The following is a 20,378-nucleotide window of genomic DNA, read 5'->3' as shown; positions in this document are numbered from 1 at the left end:
CTCCCCTTCCAGCTGCTGCGGACCCTGGGCCTGGCTCTGTTCCTGAGCCTGGGGACAGTGGTTGTTCTCATCTTCCCGCCCATGGTCTTCTCCCACGTGGAGGGCTGGAGCTTCAGCGAGGGCTTCTACTTTGCCTTCATCACCCTCAGCACCATCGGCTTCGGGGACTATGTCGTCGGTGAGAACAAGGCAGTCATGGATCCTGGGGTGGGGGCCACCAGGATTCAGGGGATGGAGAGATGTCAGCAGGGGTAATTACTGAGGACCAGAGAGCCCCTGGTTATTCGAGGGAGAGACAAGTACTTCATGAGGCTGCCATGAATTCTCACATCCTCAGAAATCACTGGTCTAGGATCCATCCCCTTTCCCCCAGGGACCTCCATTGCTGATGCTGTTATGGGGAGGCTGATGGGGTCCCCTATGGAACCTGGAGGGTGGCTGTGCCCTCAGACCTCTGGCATTTATCACATCCCCCTTCCCTGCCAGGCACGGACCCCAGCAAGCATTACATCTCAGTGTACCGGAGCCTGGCGGCCATCTGGATCCTCCTGGGCCTGGCGTGGCTGGCGCTGATCCTTCCACTGGGCCCCCTGCTTCTGCACAGGTGTTCCCACCTCTGGCTGCTCAGCAGAGGCCTCATCCTCAAGGATGGGGGAGCCCCCGAGACAGACGGACTCCCCAGACTCCAGAAGATCCCCATCTCTGCATGAGGGCCTCCAGTGGCTGCAGGAGCCCCTCCCAGCTTCCCCAACACACCCCATACGGCCTCTGGATTTACTGCCTCCCCTCCTCCTCTGCCAACCCACTCACCTCCCAGCCAGACCTGGTCTCAGAAGGGTTCTCCAGAGTAAGGAGACAGGAGTGTCCAAGAAAGTAACAGAAAGGAGATAGAGACACAGGATGGGAGACAGGTGAGGGTGAAGCAAGATGTGTGCTGTTATTCCAGAGCCCCTCCCTCAAAAGTGATGCTTAAAAGTTGAATCTAGACGTGGATCACTGTGGCCAAATCTCCATTGCCCTCCCTGCACCCCCCCCCCCGGGAGACCTTATACAGGACGGCAAACAAAGGGCGGCTTTTTTCTTGCCTCATTTGATACGCGCACATTGTGTTGTCAGGCCCCCGCTGTGTGTCCAGCACTGTGCAGGGCTCTGGGGAAAGAACAGTGACGATTCCTGCCCTCCAAGAGCATCTAGTCGACTGCAAGGAATAGACAGGCAGAGGCAGCCCCCACCCAATGCCCAAAATGGAATGACAGCGACAGACCACGGTTTGACAAGTGCCCATGTGACTGGCTGGCAGGGAGGGTCAAGGAGAGGGCTGAGCAGGGACTTTGGAGCCATTCAAATAGAACATCTGTCTTCAAGAAGCTCCCAGCTGGAGGGGTAGGCAAGCTGCCTCTAAGCCTGTCAGTTCCCCTGGCCTAGATGTCGAGAGCTGTCTGTGAACAAGGCTTAGGCACTCTTGGATGTCCCACCCATGTTCCTGAGCATGGCCTCCCTTGACCGCCTAAGGGCACCCCATGACCTCATCATCCTTTCTGGGCTCTTAAGAGCCTTTTCAAATCCTCCCTGGGAAAATGGACACCCAGGAGACTTCTAGGAAATGAGCTTTGTGGAGGCCTGGACTCCCTTGGGAATGCCCTCTGCAGCCTGGCCTCTGTCCTGCCAGATTGTGGCATCTCTGACCAGAAGTTGAGGAGAGAGTTACACCAGTCCATCCCCAGGCCCAACCTCACCAAGGACTGTAAGCCTCGACCCCTACCTCTCCCAGCAAGGCAGGCCCATAAGTGGCCAGGGACCTCCGAACAGGACTGAGGCAAGGCTGTGAAGTAGACGAGGTGCCAGGTGGGACACCCAGGGAAGGACAGGAGCAAGAGACCCAGGTTCCACCCAGCTTCCCAATAATGGTGGAGAGGCCTGAGAACCTGAGGACCTCCAGGGGCTCTTTACATACCCTGGACCCTTCCTCCATTCTGGATGGGAATAAAGGGGCATCTTCAGAAGCAGGAAATGGACAAGCCCACTGGTCAAGTCTCCTCTTGCTTCCGAAGTTCATGGAACAGTGGTGATCAGGTGGGGTCCCTCATCTTGGGATACACAAAGGAAAGGATGGTGGTGAGAGAGATCCAGAGGACTCGACAGGCAGCAGGTCCTTGGCGATAGTCCCAGGGTCCAAAGACTTAGGCAATAAAATTGGCTGCCACATTCTCTTCCCCCTGAGTGCGGTCTCCAAGTCTCTCCCACTGTTTGCTACGGGACAGGCTGGGAAACTTGGCCCCTTCCTTCTGAACCTGTGGTAACCCAGCAGCCCTCCCCTTCTCCCTGAGTTAGGCCTAGGGGTGGGCACTCCACACACATTCGAGGCGGCGCCAGATGCTCATAGCTCCGGCCTCTTTTTGTCCCTGGAATTGGATCCCAGTGCAGGGTGGGGCAGGGCTGTTCCATTCCCAGCACGCCTCCTCCGCTGAGAAAACTGGGCACAAGTAGGCGTTGGCTAGAGAAGGGACCAGCTGAGCTCTTTCCTAGCCCTTCCTTTCTGCCTCAGTCCAGGCCCATGGCTCCTGGGTCCAGCCCCCCTGTCTCCCCTTCTAGGTACAGACAGAGAGCCCAAGACGCGCCCGAGGGCCGGGTTTCGGGCCGCGCGGCGCCGAGCACATTGCTCCTGCTGCTCGCGTACCTCGCTTACCTGATACTGGGCACGGGCGTGTTCTGGATGCTGGAGAGCCCAGCGGCTCACGATTCCAGGGAAAGATTCCAGCGCGACAAGTGGGCACTGCTGCGGAACTTCACGTGCCTGGATGGCCCGGCGCTGGACTCGCTGATCCGGGTCAGGGGCGAACGGGGCGGCCTGGGCGCGGGGGTGCTGGCGTAAGGGAGTGAGGGCACGCCCTGGCTCCGGGTCAGGGCAAAGCCGGGAGCACGTCTCCAAAAGAAAGTGGTGGAGATAGACGCAGGGAGCGCGCGTTGCCGTTTGGGGACCAGGGGCTTGGACTGGACCGCGAAAGAAAGAGCTCCAGAGAGAGGAATGTGCAGCTCGGCACCGTGGGTCCCGGGGTTGGGGGCGAGAGGGCATGACCCGCCCTGTCCCGAGAGTTGCGTGGCGCACGCATCCGAATTTGGGGATGCGGACGACAGGGGGAGCGCTAACCGCGTCCAGAGCTGGCAGGGCCGACCGAGTCGGGCAGCGTAGGGACAGCGCGCGCTGGCCGGCTTGGGAGGTGGCGGGAAAGGATCGACCTGGGACAACGAGGCGCTGTATCCGGGTCGGACCACAGGCGAAGGGCGAAAGGGCACTCCCGGTGCAAATTTGCGAATTGGAGGTGAGGACGGCAGAGGGCGCTGGGCGGTGTCTAAGGATGAGCAAGACCTACAGCACGTCCGTTGGAGTCTGGGGGAAAAGGAGGTGCGGGGCGAGCCTGTCCCCACTGGCCGAGTGGAATGGGTCCGGGGGGCTCGAAGGGCGCAAACCCGGGTCCGAGAGAAGGGCCACAGACACAGGGGCGCTCCATGGCTGAACCTGGTTTACTCCAAGTCTTAGAGCAGAGGGACTGGATGCGCCGCCCAGACCGCAGAGGCCCAGAAAGGCTGAAGGGAGCGGTGGGTGGGAGGATACAGACATCACAGAGGACAGAGGGCTGAGGAGGGTGGGGGGAGACCTAGCGGGGAGTGGAGAGGAGGACAGGCAGGGGAGGGTTCTTCTGGGTGGGGCCTTGCAGATACAAGGAGGATGTGCTTCTGGACAGGCGACGCTCTACTGGGAGCCCCTCAGATTTGGCGGATGCATCAACCTCCCGGGCCCTGGCTTGGTCCGCGGTCCCAGACAGCTGTGCCCCGAGCCTGAAATCACCACTCTGCATTCCCAGTCTCTCTTCTGGGGGGAGGCAGCGGGGGGCCACTGTCCCAGGGTCGCCAATCCAAAGCTAGTCCCCAGAAGGTAGCAGGGAATTGTGTCGGGTTGGAAGGAACAGGTCACTGGAGAGGAAGTGGAGTCCTGAGCTCTGGGACTGGGCTGATGTGGCCTGGCCTGGAGCTGAGCAGGAGAAGGTCTATCTCTAAAAACCTAATGTGATGCCTTAACCACCCATCACCTGCTAAACTTCTACAAATACAGCCTGACTGCCTAGTGCTGGAGGCTGTGTGACACGCCCCTTGACAATGTGGTGAACTTCAATTATCAGCAGCCTAGGCCCAGGGAAGGTGACAATGATGGCAATGAGAATAATAGGAAATGCTTCTGCGCAGCACTCCTGGTGTATTTTTTGTTTCATCCTCACCTACCTCAGAAGCAGTACCATTATTATCCCCATTTTAGAGATGGAGAAACTAAGGCTCAGGGAAGTTAAATACAAACATACCATGGCATAGCCAGGGCACTGGGGCTGTCAACTGCCATGAGTACTGCCTCTGTGCAGATCTGTGTATGTGGGTGATTCCCAAGATTCCCATCTGAGCTCTCATCTCTGTACACTTCCCCTCCACCCCCTCCTGCTACATCTCTACTTAACCCCCTTCCTCAACATCCCTGAGGCTTCAAACATCTCCAGGAATGAGGATATGGGGTCTCCAACCCAGATCTTCCCACTGGGTGCAGACATGTACATGCAAATTCCCAGTGGTCCTCAAATCCCCCCAGGGTCACAACTAGCAGCCCTCCTCCTCCCAGCCCTGCTCCTCTACATGTTCTAAATCTCTGTCATTGGTCTCACACCCACACCTCTTCACAGTGGTCCTAGGTACTTCCCTCACTACCCACACCAAGTAGGGCCAGAGGCCGGGGCTTCTGAATATCTCCTCTCTGTGCCTCCTGGACCACTCTGTGCCAGGATGCAAGCCAGGCCCTCTCCATCACTCACCCCTGCAGGACTCTCCCTTTCTGGCAACTGCCAGCTGTCACAGAGCACGCAAACCTGAGCCTGCCTCCCCTTTTCTCAGTGACCTTAGGAGAGGCCTGCCACTCCATCCCTGGAACGGCAGACCCAAGCATGGCTTAGCTGTCAGATACCTTTCAGTCTCCCTGTTCTATATCCCAGGCACGGTCCTCCCTCCCAGCCTCAGCTCCTGCAGTCCCACTTACCTAAATGGAACATTCCTATCTGACCCTCAAGGGAGGCCCAACTGAAACATCACTCCCTCCATGTAGCCATCTGCCCCTACCCCCATCAGACAAACACCTTTCCTCTCTGTATTCCTACAGCATTATATTCGTAATAATCCTGGTGATAGCAGCTGCTAACATTTACCATGTTCCAGGTACTGTTCTAAGCCTTTACACCTAATGCCTCATTAAACCCTCACAACTCTTTGAAGTGGGTGCTCTTAGTATTCCCATTTTACAGAGAAGAAGACTGAGAGAGAAGTCAAGTTTCTTGTCCAGGATCGTACAGCTGCATGGCCTTCATGCCAAGCTGCATGGACAGCACCGTATCACAGTTAGTTAAGTTTGTCTGTCCCACTGAGAACTGAGATCATGTCTCTTTCATCTTCAGGTCCCCTAATAAACCCCATGCCAGGCTTGCCCAGTGCTTGTTGTAAGAATGGGAGGGAGCAGGAGAGAGAATAAATGGGGTTCTTCCAGCTAGTGAGATCTCCTGGGCTGACCTGGGCTCCAGGGCAAAGAGAGGGAAGGAGCTGTCCCCATGGTCCCTACCCCTGGGGAGCCCCTGGTTGGAGGGGAAGGACCTCCTTGCTCCAGACAGGCTGTGATCAGTGGTTATGAGGACTGTCTGAGTGTATGTGTGCGTGTGTGCACTCAAGTGCACATGTGTATGTGTTTCAGTGCAGGGACCCAACCGCCCCACAGATCCTGATGGTCACCACTACCTCTCCCCCAGGGCATCATCCAAGCCTACCAAAATGGGGACGTCATCCTCGGCAACACCACCAGCATGGGGCGCTGGGAGTTCGTGGGTTCCTTCTTCTTCTCTGTGTCCACCATCACCACCATTGGTAAGAGCAGGATGGGGCCAGGGAGGGTGGGCTGGGCAGTGTGGCCTCCCCTGAGGGACAGGGGACCAGTTGCCTTTTGGAGGGGTTACTAGGGCCTCATGACTCCAGTGTAGGCAGGCCCAGCAGCATGGGCACCCCTGGGAGCAGAATCCGGGGCTCACCAACGATGTGCCAAGTCAGCTTCTGCATTCGCCCCAGGTCCCCAGGAGGTTTAAGAAGTGCTGCTCTGGGGACCTCCACCTCACACAGCCTTTCAGGAAGCAGAGGGTCTCCCATGTAGCAGTAAAGATGCTTCTGGGCACTACAAGTGTCCAGTCTCCTCAGCCAAGCCCATCCAACACTGAGCCTGGGAGGTGGGAGGGAGGTAAGGGAAAGTTGGGAAGGAAGGAGGGACAGAAATCTAAAAGGAGCCTTGACCCCCCTGGCCTCAGCTTCGGGGAGAAGTGGTCATTCCCAGAGGCCTCTCCTCAGCTCACTAAGGCCCCCCTCACCCCCCAGCACCGTCCTCTCAAAGCCTCCTTCCTCCTTCACACACAGGGAACCCTAGGCCAGATTTCTCTAGCCCTGTCCTCGGGAGGGGGGGTGGGATTTGTCCTGGGAGGGTGCCTGGGGGCTGTTGTGAGGGGAAGAAGAGTGGCCTAGACCCTTAGCCCTGAAACCCAGGAAGTGGGGCTGCCCCAGCCGCGGCCAGGCACCCGGCCCCAGCGCCTGCATGACATAGGACTCACCACCAGGTGGCAGGCTGACACCACTGGTGGCTACCACTACCTCCTCCAGACAGGATCCTCTCCCCAGGAAACCAGTACCCCAGCTGCTGTCCTCCCCAGAGTGGAGCCAAGCAGATGCAGCCAGAGGATTCTCCACCTGGTTTTAAACCAGCCAATAATTCTTGGAAGCAGGTCTCAGGCTACCCGGAAGCTTTGGCAGTCCTCCACCTTGAGGCAAGCTTGTTTGGGAGATCCCTTGACTCCATGGACCATGCACCCCAGAAGGACAGGACAGGATGGTGTTTACTCATCCTTACACCCCAGGATTCTAGTACAAGTCACAGTATACAGTCAGTGCTCAACACCACTGATGCATTAATGAATTCCTAAAATACCCATTCCACCAGCATGTATTGAGTTCCAGGGCAGGAGAGGATGCTGATGCGCAGTCACTGTGGGCCAGGCCTCCCAGATGTGGGGGGGTCTTCAGCCTCTGAACCCCACACTTCCTCCACCCCTGACCCAGGCCTGTGACTTCAGCCCTTCAAATCCAGAGTTTTGCAGCCTGTCTCTTCTCAGCGCTGCCATTTCTAACATGGGCTAGTCCTTGTCCCTTCTCTCCACTGGGTTCTGCCCTGAAGCTGTCTGGGCCCACTCTGGGGAGGAGGAGGAGGGCCAAGGAGCGGGGACCCCGCCCCACCCCCCACGCCCGGTCTGCTGCCCCAGGTGCTGTAAGGAGCATCTTTACATTTGAGATCTCATTCTGTCCAGATGGTCCAACTTCCAAGGATAAGACCTCTTGGTTTCATGTCACAGATGAGGAGACTGAGGCCCAGAGAAGTTACATAGCTCGTAAGCAACAGAGTTGGAATTTGAAACTCAGCTGGGGGCCTGCATTGCCCTTTCCAACAGTGTCTGCCCTTAGAGGTTTACAAGATAAGGTGGGAATTCCAAACAACTGGAAGAAAGAGCTAGCCATTCTGGGGTAAACAATAGGGAAGCTCGTGACTGTGACTCTGACCAGACACACACACACACACACACACACACAGAGGATGTGCAGAGAGTGGGGGGGAGATGGGAGATGGGGTACATATGGGACAGTCCATGAGGGAAGGAAGGGGGTTCTGAGAGGCACAGCAGAGGGCTGCCTCCTTGACACCCCTGTTACCCTAGGACCAGCACCCTGGAAGGGCTGTACTTTCCACACCCTAGAATGAAACAGCATGTGACAGGCACACGGACGCTTCTGGGCCAGCAGGATAGGCCTGAGCCCCCAAATCATTCGTTATCTATAAAATCCATCCCTGAATCGCTCATTTATTCTCTCATCTATCCATTCATCCATTCAACAAAAAGACTGGGTACCTAGTGTGGGCCCAATAGTTCTAGGTGCTGGAGATACACTGGTGAGCAAACCTGGCAAGTCCCTGCCCGTGGGGGGCTGACACCCTACTGGGAGGAAACATGCAATAAACTAACAGAGCCATAGACAATATCCAGGTTGTGGGTGATGCTTAGAGCAAAGTAAAGGCAGGTAAGGAGTCTGATAGTGACAGAGGGGTTCTATTGTAGATGGATGGGCACTATTGTAGATGGATGGGCACTATTGTAGATGGGGTGGTCATCAAAGGCCTCACTGAAACTGTAACATTGAAGCAGAGACATGGACAAAATAAGGAAGTGAGACATGCTGATATCTGAGGAAAGAACCATCTGCCAGCAAGTGCAAAGGCCTTGAGGTAGGGGTGTGGATGGTGGGTTTAAGGAACAATAAAGAGGACAGGGTCACTGGAGAAGGTTGAAAATGAGGTCTGAGGGAGAAGATGCAGGGGAGCCCAGCCACAGAGGACCTTGTAGGCCCTCGGGGTGTGTCCTAGAGCTGAACTAACAAAGTGAAAGAGGTGATGTGGGTGAGGGGGTGGTGGGAAGGGGACACACTGAAGTGAGAGGTAGCCTAGATGGAGCTGAGGCCTCGAGCATTCAAGAAGCAGGTAAGGGTTCATTGAATCTCCTGATTCTGCTGACCCAAGGGCTGGCTGAGGAGAAAACCCTTTAGTGTCAGCCTTAGAAAGGCAGAGGCCCCCTTGAGGGTCCTCTCAGTTCTGGACTGTGAGTACCACCACCCCATGGGCTAGAACTGGTTAAAAAGACCCCCTGGGACAAAGGATGACGTGTTAGGGGATCCCACAGCTGGAGAAGGAAGGGTCAGTGAGGAGGTTTACCAAGGGAGTTACCCCTTCCTGGATGCCAACAGAAGGGAGAGGATGGCTCCAGAGGAGGCCTCTGATGTCCTCACACCAGGAGCTGATTCAGTGGAGTTTGATCATTCATTCAACAAACATTTATTTAGTACCTTCTGTATACCAGCTGCTTATGGGCTCACATTCCCATCTACAGCACACCTCCATTGCCTCCTTTCATCGCCACACTACACTGGGAGGTGGATGTCAACATCCCCATTTTACAGGCAAGGAAACAGGCTCAGAAAGATCAAGCCACTTGCACAAGGTTGCACAGCCTGCAAGGAGCTGAGCTGGGATTCAAATCCAGGCAGTGCCTCTGACTCCAAAGCCTATGTTCTAGACTAATATGAGCTTTGGCCTCTCCTGGGTCTGTGCACTCTGAGTCCCCTCAGTAAGGCAGGGGTGAGTGTAAACCACTCATTTCAATAGAGTACAAGCGAGTGGGCGTGTAGACCCGGTCTCCAGGGCGGGGACGTCAGGCAGCGATATGGGGAGGGTGCAGAGTGTCCATTCATCCATGCCTGTTCACTCCTGTAGTTCCCTTCATTCATTCAACACACATATGGCAAGTAGTGAGCACCTATTAAGGGTCAGGTCCTGTGCCCATTGCTGCGACTGTAAAGATAATTAAGACCCAGCCCCTGCTCTTGAGGGATTCATGACCCCTGGGGGAGACAAACATGGAAACAAATTATTCTTATACAGCGGGTTACCCTCCAAGACTGGCAGAGTGCTGGAGGACCCGCCCCACAGGAGAGTCAGGACTTGAGGGCCATTTCCAGGAGCTCCAGGATAGGAAACACATGTTCAAAGGCACCGAGGGTTCAGAGGGGCAGGAGTGTGGCCAGAACTGGGAATGCAGGAGACCAGAAAAGCTCGGAGGTGGGCTGGGTCAGAGTCTGGACTTTCCCCAGCAGACATGAGGAATAATGAAGGATGATGACCTGGGTGATGATATAATCAGGTTTGCATCCTAGAAAGACCAGACAGTGATGGCGACCAAGGACGAGAGAGGTGGAGGAGATGAAGGAGGAAAGAATGTCCAGGCTAATAGAATCCTTCCAAGAACACCTCATCCTCCCCTAGCTTCCCTCTTTCCTTCCTTTCATGACAAAGGCCCCAACTTCCACCTCCCCGGGGTCACCTGATGGTCCATCATGGTCTGCCCCTCTCTCCCGAGGGGTTTTGGAGGAAGCCTAGGTGTGTGTGTGTTAGGGCCCTCTGGGAATTGGATTTCAAGATGGAATCAGATGTGCACAAGATTTATTGGGGAGGAGTAGGGGAAGCCTTTGATAAAGAAGGAGCAGGAGAGATGGTTAAGAGCCTCAGATGGCAAGACAGGTCTGTTACCTGTGAAAGGAGAGAAGAGAGGAAAGGGCCTTGAGAGGGGAGAGCCTCAGGCTGCAGTGCAACTCTGAGACAGGCTGGGCCAGGCACTGGGAGCCCCTGAGCAGGACCGCCTGTTAGAAAAGTTGTCATGCGTCTGGCATGGATGGCCCAGCCTTGGTGGCCCCACCACTAGCAGAGAGACATGTCTGGAGACGGCAGAGCCTTGGCTTAAATGGTGCAGCAGATCCTGGAGGTGCAGTGGCTGGAGGCTCTGTACCTCCTGTGGCCTCTCCCACACCCCTCTGCCCACCCAGGGAGGGAGGGAATGAGGAGAGGACAGCAGGATTCTCACACTTCGTGGACATGAGCTCACACCCGCTGCCCCTCCTAGAGCTTCGTTCTCCAGTCTGTCAATATGGGGCACAATCTCCATCTGGGAGGGTGGCTGTGGGGCTGGACTGCGGGAGTGAAGGCACAGGACCCCTGCACAGCGCCCTCATGGGAAAGGAAGGCTGGGATACACACCCCCTGCCAGGCCTGTAGCCGGTTAGGAAGGGGGTTCCTGGGGGTGGAAAGGCCTCCTGAGGTGTCCCCCTCTCGCTTCAGGCTACGGCAACCTGAGCCCCAGCACAATGGCCGCCCGCCTCTTCTGCATCTTCTTTGCTCTGGTGGGGATCCCGCTCAACCTCGTGGTGCTGAACCGACTGGGGCATCTCATGCAGCAGGGGGTGCACCGCTGCGCCCGCAAGCTGGGGGGCACCTGGAAGGTGAGGGGGTTGTGGGAGTTGGAGAGTCAGGGGAGGGACAGGTCATTCCTAGAATGAGTGGGTGAGGTGGGAATCAGGGCCATGAGGGCCAGTCACTGACCCGGGGGAGAGTCTCTGGTAGAAAAGAATGGCTGTGACGGGTTAAGGGGGTCTGAGGGGGTGGGTCGCTGATGGGAGCAGGGTTACTGGGGGAATAACCCTTCTGGGAATCGGGGTTACTGGTAGAGTGTGGTGGGATTGGGGATCTCTGCCCAGAACGGGGGTCTTCAGTAACACCAGGGCATCAGCCGGGGAGACATGGTGGAACCTGATGGACCACAGGGCACAAGGCAGCTAAGCCCTTGGCCTGGAGCCTGGAGAACATACACCAGATGGAAAGACCATGAGGATAGCCTCCTTCTCACTGAGGGGAGCACTTGCCCTGCCTTCAGCTCAGCACCCCTAGGCTGTCTGCTCCCTGGCCCCAGGACCCCATGCGCTAGGCAGAGGCCACATGGGGGCCGGGCGTCATGTGCACCCACAGGACCCGGCCAAGGCCCGGTGGCTGGCAGGCTCCAGCGCCCTCCTGTCCGGCCTCCTGCTTTTCCTGCTGCTGCCCCCGCTGCTCTTCTGCCACATGGAGGGCTGGAGCTACGTGGAGGGCATCTACTTCGCCTTCATCACCCTCAGCACAGTGGGCTTCGGCGACTACGTGATTGGTGAGAGTCCCCTGCCCATGTCCCCTGGGCACCTGCTGTGTGCCAGGCCCTGGGGTTAGGGACCCAAAGTCCAGAGGACACATGTATTGGCAGGTTCAACCTGCCTTTATGGTGTAATGGGGCCAAGGTCACCCAGCTAAAAAGTGACAACTGGCATTTGAACCCACCACTTTGGGCCGTAAGCCATACTTCTGACACCCTGACAAGCCCAGAGAATTCCACAGGCTCACCGCTATCCTTAGAGCTCACCAGACACAGGGGAGCCCCTGAGTCTCCTCCCCGTCCATCTTTGTCCCAGGATCTCTCCTGCCCCATGAAAAACCAGCTTTTTACTGTCCCTGGGCTGAGGGCCAAGTGACCCACGTTACAGCCCCCAGGGGTTGAGCCAGAGAGTCAGGGAGACTAGGGAATCTCCAGCCTTCCCCAGTCCCCATTGGAAAATAAATGGCCACCAGACTCTGAGTGTCAGTGAGAAAGGGCTGCATGGTCCGGAGGGTCCAAGGAGGAGTTTAATCAGTGGTCACCACCCAATGTGGTCAAGGGCCCCAGAAGCAACTGTCCTTGCGTAAAAGCTGAGGCACATGCCCAGCAGGTGGCAGCAGAGGGACATTCTGTGGGGTGCAGGGGTGGCTGGGCCCCTCGGCCTCATCCCTCTCTGCTCCCCACCACTGAAGGGTCACCAGATGAGCCGTGGTCACTGGCACCACCACCATGCTGGCCTCAAGGGGCTCTCCCTCGGATCCCTGCCCTTAAACTGGGGAGGAGGCCCTGCCCTTCTCTCCTTCAGAGACAGAACCCAGCCTGGAATATTGAAATGAGGTCCAACCAAAGTAAGGAACAGCTAGCACATCAAGCAACCAAGAGTGATGATTGTCACATTTTACTGAGGAGGAAGCTGAAGCTCAGAGAGGCCAAGCCATATGCCTGAGGTTGCACAGGTAGTGAGATATGAAGTCTGATCTGTTTGACTCCAAAACTCTTAGTCTTCAGATGACCTCACATATCCCCTCTCTGGGCCTCTGTGTTCCTGTCTATAAAATGAGGGGCCCAGGCTAGATGATGACCAAGACTCCCCCAGTGTACAAAGTCCCCTTCCCTGAGCCTCTCCTTCCCCAGGAAGAAAGGTACCATGTCAGGGGCCTTGTGCTGCCGCTTTCTGATACCCTCCATCCTGGAAGGGAGGTTGTTGCTCTGAAAGGAAATCTTTGGGATGGTTTCCCCCAAGTGGGTTATGCTTCACTCCTACCTTCAGAGAGGAGAATGTGTCTGAGGCAAGCTGAGCCCAGAGTCCCCAAGGGCCACTTTTGCCCCCTCACAGCTCAGAGAATGATTTTTGGATCTATCCTCTCCTTTCTGTTCCTACTGTCAATTCCCTGGTACAGGCAGGGCTGTTGCATATGGCTGGTTGTACAGGGTGGGCACTGCACAACCCTAAGGGGTTGCCATTCACCCAGAGCACAGTGAGGATGGCACCCATGGATTGGAGCAGCCTCTGTCCTTGTTCCCCCTTGGCTTTTATCACCTTTAGAAATGACAACTGCTATCATGTCACCTGCCCAGCTCCTCTGAAAACCTTCAATGTTTTCCTTTAGTTTTAGGACAGAGTCTAAAGTTCATGACTCACCCTACGAGGGCCCTCTCCATATGACCAGGCCCTGCCTCCCTCCCTCTTCCACGCTGTACTCAGGCAGGTGAAATACTCTTCTGACCAGTCCAGCCGCAACAGCCTCAACCCAGTGCTGTGATCTGTCAGGTCCGGCAACATTCCCCGTCCCCCCAACCAAACCTCCCCGCAACTAGGGCTCAAAGGATGAAACTCAGGGATTACCCCCAGTGATCATCCTAAACTCACAAAGCCTGGTTCTCTGAGGGCACCCAGTGCGAGGAGAGGGGAGGAGGAGTGGAAACAGGACCCCCAGCCACAGTATCTTAGTGTCCACTGATCACCAAGGTTCCCAGTTTGATGCTGGGTGGGAATAGCTGACAGCAGGCTCCCTCTGCTTGCCTAGAGAAACTGCTATGGGGCTAATAAGGATGATCTGTGAGGGTGTCCTGAGGCCCCACAGTCCCCTGAGGCAGGCAGGGCGGGGAGGAGGGGGCAGCCCCTTTCTAGACACGGGCACCCTGGAAATAGGAGGCAAGGCCTCCTCCACCCTTGAGGGAGGGGCAGTGACGTCCACAGAATCATCTCTGCAGGAGTGAGGAGGACTGCTCAGGATCCCTGTTACCCTGTGAGCCACGCTGTGGGAGCCGCAGGGTGAGGGAGCTAGTATATGGGGCCCAGCCCTCCCAGAGTCCGCTTCCACTCCACACTGACTGAGGAGGCCTGGGCCAAACCCACAAGGGCCCTTGAAGTCCAGAGGGGCTCCGGGGCAGGCCACTCCTGCTGGGTGGCGGCTGGCGGCGCTGTCCCCTTCACCACATCAGCAGAGATTTGCTCCCCCCACTTCTCCTTCTCCATGGAGCAGCCATCTCAGTGCCCTCACTTGCCCTCTGTGCCGGATCACACAGCACTGGGTTGGAGCTGCTCCGGCTGGGCTGGTCAGAAGAGCATTTCACCTGCCCGAGTACAGCGTGGAAGCAGGAGAGCCCAGAGTGAAGAGGGAGGCAGGGCCCGCTCACATGGCAAGGGCCCTCATAGGCCAAGACACGAATTTTGGATTCTGTCCTAAGACTAAAGGAAAACACTGAATGTTTTCAGAGGAGCTGGACAGGTGACAAGATAGTTGTAATTTCTAAAGGTGATAAAAACCAAGGAAGGACAAGGACAGAAGCTGCACTGATCCACGGGAGCCATCCTCACTGTGCTCTGGGTGAATGGCAACCCCTTAGGGTTGTGCAGTACCCAGCCTGAACAATCAAGCTTTGACTGCCTCATCTACAGACCCAGGGAGGGGAAGGAAGCTGATTAAGGTCACAGAGCAGGCAAGCCAAGGACAGATCTAGGATAGACTTCCATGCCATGGATCCTCATATACATATGTTCTAGAATCTTCCATGCGAAGAGGGAACAACCCACCCTCACCTCTTCCACATGTCTCTCAGCCTTCCTTGTCCTCCAGGGGCTTGACCCCTTTCTTGGATGGGAATGCTGAGGTCCACCACCTGGACTCTGGGCATCCACTGTCTTGCATCAGCAGTCACAAAGGGTGTTGTCATCACAGCCGCTCCTATTGGCACAAAGGCTGTGGCTAGAGCAGCCCCCAGTTCCCAGCCGCCTGCTCCTCCCTGGCCTCCCAGCCCCCACATTCCTCAATTGCATTTGCAACTCAGTTGAGCGCCTTGCCAGCTGCCAGGTGTCCTGCCACTTATGATTTTGCTTAAAAAATGAAATAAGAGGGAAGAAGAATGCCTCCTCCCCTCCGTGGCCAGGAGCAAGCAGAGCTGAGGGGGCGGCCAGGGCCGAGAGCTGGCTCACAGCTGATCTCATTTGGGACCGCCAGCGGAATTGTGGCCCCATGATCCAATCAGCCTAATCCAATCCCGACTCCTGCCAGGCAGTGATGTTGGGTCCAGGGCTGTGGGCTCATCCCCGAGCTGGGGCCGAGGGAAGAAAGGTTGTTTTGGAGTCAGCAGGACAGGATGAGGGGTGGACAGAGGGACGTGTGGTATGGAGAGCTAAGACAGAAGCTTCTAAACCCTAGGAGTCAATCTAGGGAGGCTTCCTAGAATCCTAGGGAGGTGACCACAAGACCAGCAATCTCAAAGCGGTTTGGACTTCCCACATTCTGCTCATACACATCAAGCCATGTATGTCTGTTTCTGTTTTGGAAATGTGCCCCTGACTTGCCCAGGTCTCCATCCTCTGACCTTGCTTCTCCCCCAGGGATGGACCCCTCCCGGAAATACCCGCTGTGGTACAAGAACACAGTGTCCCTGTGGATCCTCTTTGGGATGGCATGGCTGGCCTTGATCATCAAACTGATCCTCTCCCTGCTGGAGGCCCCACAGGGCTCCTATTCCTGCTACAGTCACAACTCCAAGGGAGACGTCAAGCAGCGAAGCGGGAGGCAGGACCCAGATGGAGAGGCAGATCCCCACTCCTCACAGGCAGACTGCTATCCAGAGGGGCCTATGGGAATCGTGCAGCACCCAGAACCCTCTACTCAAGTCTCATGCTGTGGAAAGGACAGCTAGGTATACTCCAGTATTTGCCCCACCTTATTCCTCAGCAGCAAGATCCCTGATTTTATGCTTGGCATGTGACCACTCAGACTAAAGTCTACATTTTTTTTTTCTGTCTTCCCTTAAAGCTAGGTGTAGCAATATGATTAAATTTTGCACAGCAAGATAACACAGAGAAGTATTCTGTGTGATTTACGGATGTGACTTTCAGTGGTGGGGGTTCCTCTTTACCACTTCCTTCTTCTAGCTGGCTGCAATACTGATATGGTGGCTGGAGCTCTGGCATCCATGTTGCACCATGAAGTAGAGGCCATGTTTGAGATTGGTGACATGATAAGATAGAAGGAGCCTGGATTCCTGACGTTTGCAGAGCCACCATAACAAACCTGGACTGAATACCACCAGACTTCATTTATGTAAGTGAGAAATAAATGTCAATCTTATTTTTCAAAGTATTCATTTTTCTGTCACTCATAACCAAATCTAATTCGAATTCTGGGTGGCACACACACCCAGAGACAACGGCAGCATCTGAGACTGGAACATTCGTAAAGAGAAACCACTCCCTCCCCAAGTGAATTTGCCCAGGACCAGCAGAGAATGGACTGAGGGTTGAATTTCGGGCCCCCTGCCCCTCCAGAGACCTTCCAGGTAGACTCACTAAAGATTGGCTGAGAACTCAGGGCTGATACAGCCAGAAGGCAGCTGGTCCCAGTTTGGCTGCTGAATCCTTGCTCCAGCACTCACTCACACCGCAGAGAAACCCAGACCAGGCCAGCGGGCTCCTCCTGCCTCAGCCTGCCCCACTGCATTTAAAGGCTCCAAACAGTTTGCAAAGCCAGGTAGGGTTTGCAAAGGTCACTTCTATTTGCAGAGCATCTTACTCTGAGCATTTCTGTCTCTTACTCAGGGTTGTTACTAAGGCAGTGCATAGCCGTGTGGTCCCCAGCACACCCAGATCCCACAGCCAGGACCTGAAGGTCACCTGGGACAGCGGGGTTCTTGGCCTCAGTGGGCACCTGCAACTCCACTCCCCTTCACCATCCTACAGGTAGCGTCACAGGGACATAGGGGGCTCCATGCGGCCCTCTCTGTGGACAAGTCCCTCCGCCTCAGGGCCCTCCTGGAACTGGGTCTGGGTCAGCCTCTTGGCCAAGGAAGAAGGGTTACACCATCCAGCTTGCGCCATCTGGCCTGGCCCTAAGTGGAGCAAGGCCAGACCAGGAGCAAACACCAGCGAGTAAACAGCAGGGCCATGCTCACTCCTTAAGGCCCACAGCCCTGACAGGAAAGAGGAGGGGAGGAAGGGATGCTGGAGGTCTAGAAGTGGCATGCCTGTACTTCGCACACTCCAGAAGGAGGACCTAGCGACTTAAAACTGGGAGAGAGGGAGAAGCCAGAGTGTTGGGTGGCTTCTGTGGTCCCAACTCTGTCTTGCCTTGAGCCCCCTTCTCCTCATGCCTGGCCTCTCTAGACAGAGACCCTGTCTTCCCACCAAGCCCTTTACCGGGGCACAGCCCTGTTCCCGCTCGGAGTGCCTGCTCCAGAGGGAACCTGCGACCTGTGGTGCTGGGCGCAGGGCAGAAAAAGGCTTCTGATTGGCCAGTTCCTTACAGATGTCTGCTCCACAGCCAATGAGAGGAGTCACTGGAACTCTGAAGTGCTAATCCGGAAGTGTGAAGGGGTAGTGGGGAAGGAACATGAGGGGTTGTGGAGTGAGGGGAGAAATTGTAAGAGCCTAGCTGGGAGCCACCTGGAGAGGTCGGGGTCTGGGGAAGGCAGGAAAACAGAAAGGCAGACCTCAGGACAGAAATCACAGAGCAGAACAGGCAGTGAGGTCTTTCCCACATAGACAACAGGGAGGGGAAGTGGAGCGACGATGCCACGACTGGGGCGGCCAGAGAGCTGTCTGCAGTGTGCGAGCATGGAACCAAGTCATTCATTCACTCACACAACCTTGGCCCCTGGGGCCTGGAGGAGGAGGGAAAGGGACCCCTCAGAGCAGTTTAGTGCGGTGAAGGGTACAGAATTTGGAGCCAGCCTGCCTGGCTCACTTACCAGCTCTATGATCCTGGACAAATCACTTCAAGTTTCTTTGCATCAGTTTTCTCCTCTGCAAAACACAGATAAGAGCAGAACTGATCTCCCGGGATTAGATGAGTGACTGTGCAAAGTACCGGAAGAGTGAGTGTCAGCCCAGAGGAAGCATGATGTGCATGCGTGTCAGCTGCTGGCGGTCCACAGCAGGCCCAGTGGACGAGGGTGGACGGGGCAGGAGGCAGATGCCGTGCAGGCCAGCAGCTTCGTGGCAGGCAGCGCCTCTGCTGACCCCTCAGAGCTGGGGGCAGGCCAAGCGGGTTGGGCTGAGCAAGGGGTGATGCAGGACTGAGTCCTGCCCTTGGGGGTTCCCAGGCTGATACCATGGTGCTGCCGGCCAGGAAAAGGGGTCTGGATCAGAGTGAGTCACAGGGAAACCTCCTGGCAGAAACCAGAAAACGCGCGCCAAGTGTACAAACTCAGGGCCGAGGACCATGATGCGGAGAGGCAGGCAGACCCCTCACACCAGCTAGCTGCTGCCTCTGCCTCCCCTCCCACGTGGTCTGCCCAGTTCCGTGGCTTCAGCACAGCCGGGGCAAGATCAGACTCAGTGTCACATGGTGGTTACCTTTAAAACAGTGGCATCTTTTATCATTATCATCATTGTTACTATTTCCTAACATTTATTGGGTGCTTATTACGAGTCAGACACTGTTCCAAGCTCTTTACTTGTATTCGGTCATTTACTTCTCCCATAAAATCTGTAAGAAAGGAGCTTTTATTTTAATGCTGTTTTAAGATGAGGAAATTGAAATTTTCAATGGATATTAAGACCAAAGGTAGCCACCAGTCCCCGTGGACGGGTGATCATGACGGGTGCTGCCAGCCCTCTGGGGAGTGAGGAGGGCCTGGCCTGGGGGGCAGGGAGACTTCCTTTGAGGCCCTTGTGATCTAGACCAGCCACTCCCTGTCTATGCCTCAGGTTCCTCACCTGTTAAAGAAGAGGCTGGCTTCAGGGGGACTGAGTCTTATACTTGTCCCTCAGCTTTTGTCTGGATTGCTCTAACTGACCACGTTTCAGGGCGGGAGTTCCTGGCCCCACCCATCTCCCAAGGGCCACCCTGAGGGTTTGGATCCAAGAAGTCTCTCTCTCTCTCTCTAGCTCAAGAGCACTGGGGCACATACGCACACACACACACACACACACGCACACGCACACGCACACACGCACGCGCGCACGCACACACACGAGTTCCCCAGGCCCTTGCTCATGGCCCTTCCAATGCTGACCTCTATGCATTTTAGCAGCCAGGACAAAGAAGGACTTGACTAGTAAGCTGGAGAACTCAGTCTGGAGCAAAAGCTATGCTGAGACATCCCCATTCCCAGTTCCTTCAGTCCTTACCTCACCAGGTCCCCACCCCTGGGCTCCAGGCCCAGAGAGCACTGCCCTGAAGTTGGCCCCACTGACTGCACCCCAACCCTCCCTAAACCACCCACACTGCTGGCACTAGGACCTCTCAGCCCACGATCCACCCACCCACCCACATGGCTGGTCCGGGGCCTCCCACCCTAGTCCATCCCAACCCCCCCTTTATACATACAGTGCTGGTCCCTGGGCCTCTGACTTCACTGACCTTCCTTCCCCCCACCCCAATACACAGTGCTGGACTCCCTTATCTCCTGCCCCTCCCTTTACTGGGCGAAACTCATCTCCGTTAAAATTGTTCATTGGAACCAAGGAGACACCATTCCCCATCCACCAAGGCCTTCTCAGATCATCCCTAGGGTTTTTGCCTAAGATTCCCAGCCCCCACCTCCACTCCAATCACAAAATTCTCTCCCAACCCCTCCAGGACCCATGTTAGCCCATGGCCTGGAGGCAGGAACAGCAACCAGAGCTGGATATGGCTCTTGTGGGGAGCCGGGGATGCTCGCCCCACCCCATTCTCCAGAAGTGTGAAAGCAAAACTGTGCAGACTTGTTCCCCTTCACTCACTGACCAGCTCCCTGCCCCTTGCCTGGCCCTGGGCCTCAGTTTCCTCATACTTGAGATGGAAATTATAATAGCAATGTCTGCCTTGTGAGGAAGCCTGTTGTACAGCTGAAGTGAGTTCCTGCAAATCCAGAACTTAGGAAGTGTCTGGCACAGAGTGAGTGCTATATGATTTGCCATCCGTGTTTGAGTTCCTTGGAAGTAGATCACGGGACAAGATTTGGCTGCTAGTCGTTTACTTGGGAAGTGGATCCAAGAAGCACCAGTGAGGAAGTAAGACAAGGAAACAGAGGGAAACCAAGGCAGAGACTGTTGGTGAGCAGGTGACTGCTGTGGGCAGCCGGGGCTTCACCCCACGCAGAACCCTGGAAGCCTGGGTGGAGCATGCCTGAGAATTGCCCCCCTGCAGGGCAAGGAAGCTGGGGTATATAGTCCTCAAATTCCATTTCTCACCACTCGAGGGCTGCTGCCTGAGTATGGAGGTGCTAGCTCCCCAGCACAAGTGCCACACAAGCCTGCAGAGTCCG

The 20,378-nt window shown here is 55.9% G+C and overlaps 1 protein-coding gene and 1 long non-coding RNA gene across 10 annotated transcripts in view; one reads left to right on the top strand and one right to left on the bottom strand.

Moving 5' to 3' along the window:
• LOC105083750 (uncharacterized) overlaps nucleotides 1-20,378 on the bottom strand; it is a 65,063-nt gene that overhangs the window by 29,903 nt on the left and 14,782 nt on the right. For 2 of the 4 annotated variants that reach the window (XR_006721334.2, XR_836637.3), the window contains exons 2-4: nucleotides 17,877-17,931; nucleotides 2,687-2,848; nucleotides 1,955-2,087 (exon numbers count right to left, since the gene is read on the bottom strand). This is a non-coding gene — a long non-coding RNA (uncharacterized LOC105083750). Of the gene's footprint in view, nucleotides 1-1,954; nucleotides 2,088-2,686; nucleotides 2,864-14,718; nucleotides 14,864-17,876; nucleotides 17,932-20,378 lie in introns of all 4 variants that reach the window. The other 2 variants (XR_012501131.1, XR_836639.3) reach the window with 2 other exon arrangements.
• The window catches only part of KCNK17 (potassium two pore domain channel subfamily K member 17), a 40,838-nt gene that overhangs the window by 5,908 nt on the left and 14,552 nt on the right, over nucleotides 1-20,378 (top strand). For 3 of the 6 annotated variants that reach the window (XR_012501130.1, XR_012501129.1, XR_012501128.1), the window contains 8 exons: nucleotides 13-178; nucleotides 487-604; nucleotides 2,593-2,827; nucleotides 5,777-5,946; nucleotides 10,835-10,995; nucleotides 11,519-11,693; nucleotides 15,520-15,830; nucleotides 16,066-16,234. Coding sequence is in view for 2 of the 6 variants with exons in the window: in XM_074348652.1 (XP_074204753.1) it covers nucleotides 13-178; nucleotides 487-604; nucleotides 2,593-2,827; nucleotides 5,777-5,946; nucleotides 10,835-10,995; nucleotides 11,519-11,693; nucleotides 15,520-15,830; nucleotides 16,066-16,160 (1,431 nt within the window). In the remaining 4 variants the exon portion in view is untranslated. Of the gene's footprint in view, nucleotides 1-12; nucleotides 179-486; nucleotides 912-2,592; nucleotides 2,828-5,776; nucleotides 5,947-10,834; nucleotides 10,996-11,518; nucleotides 11,694-15,519; nucleotides 15,831-16,065; nucleotides 16,274-20,378 lie in introns of those variants that run through there. The other 3 variants (XM_010973687.3, XM_074348652.1, XR_006721333.2) reach the window with 3 other exon arrangements.

Source organism: Camelus bactrianus, chromosome 20 (assembly GCF_048773025.1).
Source record: "Camelus bactrianus isolate YW-2024 breed Bactrian camel chromosome 20, ASM4877302v1, whole genome shotgun sequence".
In the NCBI taxonomy this organism is placed as follows: Eukaryota; Metazoa; Chordata; class Mammalia; order Artiodactyla; family Camelidae; genus Camelus; species Camelus bactrianus.
Note: the sequence above shows the minus strand (reverse complement) of the source record. Positions and strands in the feature narration are given on the sequence as shown.